The 6,495-nt window shown below is 41.8% G+C and overlaps 1 protein-coding gene across 1 annotated transcript in view; it reads left to right on the top strand.

The window, feature by feature from the left end:
- The first annotated feature begins 6,290 nt into the window (after positions 1-6,290).
- The window catches only part of LOC125046459 (probable serine/threonine-protein kinase irlF), a 1,603-nt gene continuing 1,398 nt past the window's right edge, over positions 6,291-6,495 (top strand). Inside the window, exon 1 of the mRNA XM_047644239.1 lies at positions 6,291-6,367. Coding sequence (XP_047500195.1) covers positions 6,291-6,367 — 77 coding nt within the window. The remainder of the gene's footprint in view (positions 6,368-6,495) is intronic.

Genomic DNA, 6,495 nt, shown 5'->3' with positions numbered 1-6,495 from the left:
AGAGAGAGAGAGGGCACCATCCTCCTTATGCCCCGAAGAGGAGGAACCCGCGCCGTGCAAGTCCATTAGAAGATCGTCGCCAAAGCTATCAAAATTTTCTCCAGGCATCTTTCTTGCTTCTGTTCGCAACCACTCCAGGTATGCTAAGCGTTTTCTGCAGGCAAGCATTCTTCAAGCATTCATGGCATATTTCCAAGATATTCAAATGCTTTGCTTTCTTAGTGCATGCCTCATTATATTCATCAGAGCATCTGCGAACACCCTGTGGAATTCTTCTTTCTCGCCCCCCCCCCCTTTTTCATTATATTCCAATCACTTGTCTTTCATCAACCGAACTCTGTCTAAGGATTCTATACATATCTGCCTAAGTCCTTCTTGGTTTTTTCTTCTACACCCGCCCTTCGTGTTTTTTTTTTTTGTTTTTTTTTTTTTAACATGCTCTGAGATCTCCCAGAAGCTCCTCTTGAGACATCCCTGGCATTCTTAAATCGCTCTTAATTAATGCTAAGATGCTCCGATCATCAGGCATTCGCCATCTACTGCAGGTGTTGGTGGATTTTTTATTTTTTTTAATTTCTTCCTTTCTTGTTCTTTCATCGTTTTCTTTACCTTCGCCCTTCCTACTTTTTTTTTCCTTCTTTTTCTCCTCCTCTTCCTTATTTTTTTTTACCTCTTCTACTGTTTCTTCTTCTTCTTCTTCTTCTTCTTCTTCTTCTTCTTCTTCTCTTCCTCCTTCTATTTCTTCTCTTTCTCCATCTTCTCCTCCTTCTCCTTCCTCGGAAATTTAGTGGCAGCGGAAATGGGGGAGAGGGAGTGGAAGGACGGAAGATAGAAAGAAGGAGGAGGGACGAGAAAGGGAGGGAGGAGGAGGAGCTATAAGGATAGGAGAAGAGTGGGAAGGGGGAGAGAGAAAAAAATAGGAAGGATATGGGATGGAGAAAGGAGAAAGAAGTGGGAGGGAGTAGAGAGAGAGAGAGAGAGAGAGAGAGAGAGAGAAAGTAGGAGACAGACAAACAGACATACAACAGAATAAGCAAAGGAGAGACCAATAAAAAAATCGACAGGCATACGCGTATATGTATTAACGAGCAGAAATATATGCGTGCTAGACACCCATCCATCTCCCGCCCACAAACGCACTGTCCCCCCCCCCCCCCACCTGCCCGCCCTTGCCCTTGCCCTTTGCCACCACGGAACCGAATCAAATACATACACCCGCCCACGCATCCTGACGCCCGCCCGCGCATCCTGACGCCCGCCCACACACCCTCACGCCCACCTCTGCCACCAGGATCTAGCTGACCCGAAACAGCGAGGTCTCGACTTGTGGCTCTGTGTTGATCCCACTGCAAATGCAACTGGAAATCATGTATTATGTTGTAAAAAAAAAAAAAAAAATCCAAGTTCACTTTTTTCATTTTCGTCTTTTCTTTGCTACTGTCATTACTATTACTAGCATTTATTATTATTGCGATCATTATAATCTATCATTACTATTATTCATTATCATCATTACAATTACTATCATTAATGTTATTATCATTACTATTATTATCATTACTCCCATTAACCTAATCATGTTTCCTTTTCAATCCTGTTTGCAGAAGAAGAAGACGAACAAGAAGAAGAAGAAGAAGAAGAAAAAGAAGCAGAAAAAAGAAGAAAAGGAAAATGAAGAAGAACAACAACAACAACAACAACAACAACAACAACACAACAACAACAACAACACAACAACAACAACAACAAGAAAAAGAAGAAGAAGAAAAGAAAGCGTATATTTCACCCGCGCCTTCGACCCCCAAGGGCCTGGCGTAACCTTGAAACCTCGTCTGGCATCCCCTTCGTGCTTTGATCAACGAGAGCGATGCTTTGAGGGCAAGCGCGTTCAAAGGCTGTTCTTAGATCTTTTGCGTTATTTTAAATGTTTTGTTTGGTTTACAGGTTAAGGTTCTTCTATAACAGGAGTGTGGCAAGTTAATGAACTATAATCGTGACATTCTAATGCATTACAGTGAACATATCGATGCATATGAGATAAAGAAAGCTTAAACCAACAAAATATTTAATGAACGCAATTTCGGGAAATTGGTCTCAAAACACCTTTGGGCGCACGTTGCATTATTTCTTACTGTTTAGAAAGAAGAGCAACTATACTGGACAGCTGCAATGTTTGTTTGTGTGTGTGTGTGTATGTGTGTGTGTGTGTGTGTGTGTGTGTGTGTGTGTGTGTGTGTGTGTGTGTGTGTGTGTGTGTGTGTGTGTGTGTGTGTGTGTATGTGTGTGTGTGATGCTCGTGATGAGAAATAGAGGAAGGAGGAAATGAGAGATAGATAAATAAGCAAGAAAAAAAAAAAAAACGAGAGAGAGAAATAGTAAAAAAGAAAGAAAGAAAGAAAAAAAAAAAAGACACGAAAGAAAAGGAAAAGAGAAAAAGAAAAAAAAGATATACATACACAAAACACACCCCAACTTCCAAACTCCCGAGAGATGACCAATAACGAAAGGAAAAACAAATATACAAGGTCTCGGGTGGTCGACCAATCCATCCAACTCTAAATAAGAAAGAAAGAAAAAAACAACAGAGAAACCAATTATCAGCTGACAACTCCATCCCATTCAATCACGGGCTGACTCATTCATCTTCTCCGCTTATCCTTCTATGGTCACAACTTGCACTCACGAAGGACTTTAAGGAGAGTCCTATTTAGGATCCTCGACGCCCCCTCACCCCCCCCCCCCCATTTCCCCACGTTCAATCCTTGAATCCTCAGCTGAGCAGTGTATTGGGGGAGGATGGCGATGGGCGAAAAGGTATTTTAATTTCGGGGGGAAACTGGGTTTGTAGTACTGGGGTGAACTCGTCTATTACGGTTAATGCAAGAATATATATGTATATATAGAAATATATATATATATATAAATATATATATATATAAAATATACACACACACATACATACATATATACATATATGTGTGTATATGTGTGTGTGTATGTATGTATGTATATATATATATATATATATATATATATATATAGAGAGAGAGAGAGAGAGAGAGAGAGAGAGAAAGAGAGAGAATAAAGTACCCTATGTATATACAAGAATACAAGAATTGTCATCAAATTTTCTGAAATTAAGTATCCTACCCTTGGTCGTTGACGATGAAGACCTCAGAAAATACTCCTTTCAGCCTCACCACAGGCCTAAAAGCACACACAAAAAATGTGCAAAAGAAACCGTCCCTCACAGCAGGTATTCATTTTCACCCAACATAACATTGCCAAAGTTAATGAGTAACCCATTAAAGAAAAAGGAAAGACAAAAAGACATAACTCAAATACCGACGCCGTTCAGGTAAGGACATAAACTATACTCCGCCTCGATTCAAAAAGGAAAAATTAGCAACTCTTCCCCAGTCTGGAGTACTCCGATTTTCGCAAATCTGTTTTATACAAAAACTCAAAAGATGAAATCGGTTTGTAAAACAATAAAAATATCCATATAGGAATCTTTAAAAATACCAAACATATGTAAACACAAGTTCTTAGTGTCAGCTGACTAGAAAAAAATAAAGGTCTTGTCGAATCAGAGTCACCCGCAGCCTCGGGGTGAGTTGCCAGCTGGGATTAGAAGCATCGCAAGACTCCCAAACCCTGTCTCGCAAAGCTCGTTCTCTAAGGTCGACCGCGTGGCCTGATTTGCCAATCATCGCCGGGGCTTTCGCGAGGCCGCTGCCGAATCGTCGACTTCCGTGGGATCGATGCACAAAGAATTTGCTGAAGTTGTTTCCTTTCCCACCGTCGTGAAGAAGGAAATTCCCTCTTGGACAATATATCTTCTTGTGAAATGGCGCGTTTTTTTTTTTTTACCCTCTCTGTCTTATGGAACAGGAAAACACGTGGAGGTCTCTTTCCTGCCAATTTCAAGGACTGTCTCGGAAATTGCGTATGTGCTTGGGAGTCAAGTGGTCTTGCTAACCTTTTTACGGGTGATGTATTACTGTGTCCCGTGAATTACCTGGTGTGTGTGTGTGTGTGTGTGTTGGTGAGTCTATGTGTGTGTGTGTGTATGTGCGTGATCGAACGACTGAGTGTACACGTAATTAATTAATGAAGTGAACGAGGGGGCGACTGAACAAATGAATAAAAATAGAAGACAAGTAACCGTAAGAAATCGCAAAGAGAGGAGGAAAAGGGGGAGGGGGGGTGGAATAGAGAATAAGAGAGAAGCGTAGAGAAAGCAAAGAAGAGCGGATATGAGCTAACACAGAGAACTCATGAATAAAAGCGCGCCAAAATGTGACCTTCAAAAGCCGCTACTTATTTTCCAACACCCTCCTTTGTCCGCACTCTTAGCACAGTTACCTATTTTCCAGCTGTTGCAAGAAAACGGAGGAGAGAGGGAGGGGGGAGGTGAGGAAGGAGGAAGAGGTAAGAGGGAGGATGGGGGAGGGGAGAGAGGGTGACGGTGAGTGGAGGGAGGTGAGAAAAGAGGGAAGGGGGGTGGAAGCAGGAAGGGGGGATGGAAGGAGGGAGGGAGGGGGATGTGGGAAGAAGGAGATCAGGGAAGAGGGAGGAAGGGAGAGAGGGAGAGGAGGGTGTGGGAGGAAGGGAGAGAGGGAGAGGAGGGAATGGGAGGAGGAAGAGAAGAGAGGGGTATGTGGGAAGGGGGATGGAGGGAGGAAGAGGGGGGCCGAGGGAGGCGAGAAAAGGAGGGAGAGAAGAGGAGGGAGGTGAGGGAAGAGGGGGAGGGGGGGAGAGGCACGCCTGCCAAATTACCCGGGAACAAAAAGGTAATCTCCCATCCAGGTAACTTCATACCGGCAATTACAATTCATCTTCTTTCAAAGACTTCGCAAGTTGCTTTGACTTTTTTTTCTCTCCTTTTTTTATGCCATTTCTTTTTTTCTTCTTCTCGAGTCACTCATTCATTCTTCGCTCACACCTATTAGTCATGGGATTTGGGTCAAATTAGCTAAGAACTTGGATTAATACCTATATATGTAATTATTAGGCAAGGAATTCTTTTTGCAACTTGATGAATATTCAATAAATAAATATTAATAAAAGGAGTTATACATTAATAAATAAATAAGTAAGTAATCTAACCAGGAGGGAATTTATTCGACCCATAAATCAAGGATGAATGTTGTTTGTTTCATTGTTTAGAAAATATAAATGTACGTTCTGTTTTATCTGAACACGGGTATTATCCTTTTTTCATCTGTTAACTTTTTCCTATTTTCTTTCAAAAGATAAAAATGAAGCCAATTGAGTCAACATGATAGCCTAAGAGATAATATATATACATATACATATACATATATATATATTATATATATATATACACATATATATATACACACACACACACACACACACACACATACACACACACACACACACACACATATATATATATATATATATATATATATATATATATATATATATATATATTGTTTTAGAAATTGTCACACACTCACAGATATATGATCAAGAGTTAAAATTTCATAGTTTTTTTTTTTTTTTTATCCCCCTTCACACCTCTCCCTCCCCTTTCCTATTCTCACCTCCCCCTCCTTTGCCTACCTCCCTCTCCCTTTCCCTCCTTCTTCCCCCTTTCCACCCTCCATCTCCATTTGCCTTTCCAATACAACAACGTCTCTCCCTCCCTTCCTCTCTCCTTCCTTTAACAACACCCTCACCTCTACACCTTGCCTTCTCCCTTTCAAAATCCCCCCTTCCCTCTCACAACCCCACAACACCCTCCCTCCTTCCTTCCTTCCTTCACTCCCTCCCTCCCTCCCTCATCCACAACATCCTTCCTTCCTCCTTTCATCCTTCCCTCCTTCCCTCCCTCCCTCTACCCTTCCCCGCTCCTCCCTTTCATTCTTCCCACCATCCCTCTTCCCTTCTCTCCCTCCCTCCCTCGCTCCCTTCCTTCCCCTCCTCCCTCCCTCCATCCCTTCCTCCCTCCCTCTACCCCCCCTCCCCTCCCCCCCTTCCACAGCCCATTACACAAGAATGTACGCTTTAGTATGTACAGCAGGTACTTACATCCCCGCATTCTACTTACACCGATGGCCCAACCACTGCAATCACTATCACATCAGTAATCTTCAAACACATCTCTCCTGATCGTAATTGCAAGCTATGGTTATTGCACAAAAAAAAAAGAAAAAAAAAAAGAAAAAGAAAAAAAAAATGTCACACTAACAATCCACTAATTGCTACCAGGTAATCACCACCCAAGCTTTTAATTACCTGTTGTAATTATCCTCCAAATGACTCTAATCACTTGCTCTCTAGACCCTGAAAGGACTGGCGTTTATTCTGACAACTTTATATCTGCAAGCCGGCGGTTGTTTTGCAATTCATTAAATGCAATAAATAATAAAAGGCAAAATTCCTCTAGCTGAATGATCAGTTCTTAATGAGTCTACAGCATTGAGAGCTAAATGTCAATTTGGATACCTTGGGAGCAATTAA

The sequence above is a fragment of the Penaeus chinensis genome, chromosome 39 (genome assembly GCF_019202785.1).
Source record: "Penaeus chinensis breed Huanghai No. 1 chromosome 39, ASM1920278v2, whole genome shotgun sequence".
NCBI classification, from domain to species: Eukaryota; Metazoa; Arthropoda; class Malacostraca; order Decapoda; family Penaeidae; genus Penaeus; species Penaeus chinensis.
Note: the sequence above shows the minus strand (reverse complement) of the source record. Positions and strands in the feature narration are given on the sequence as shown.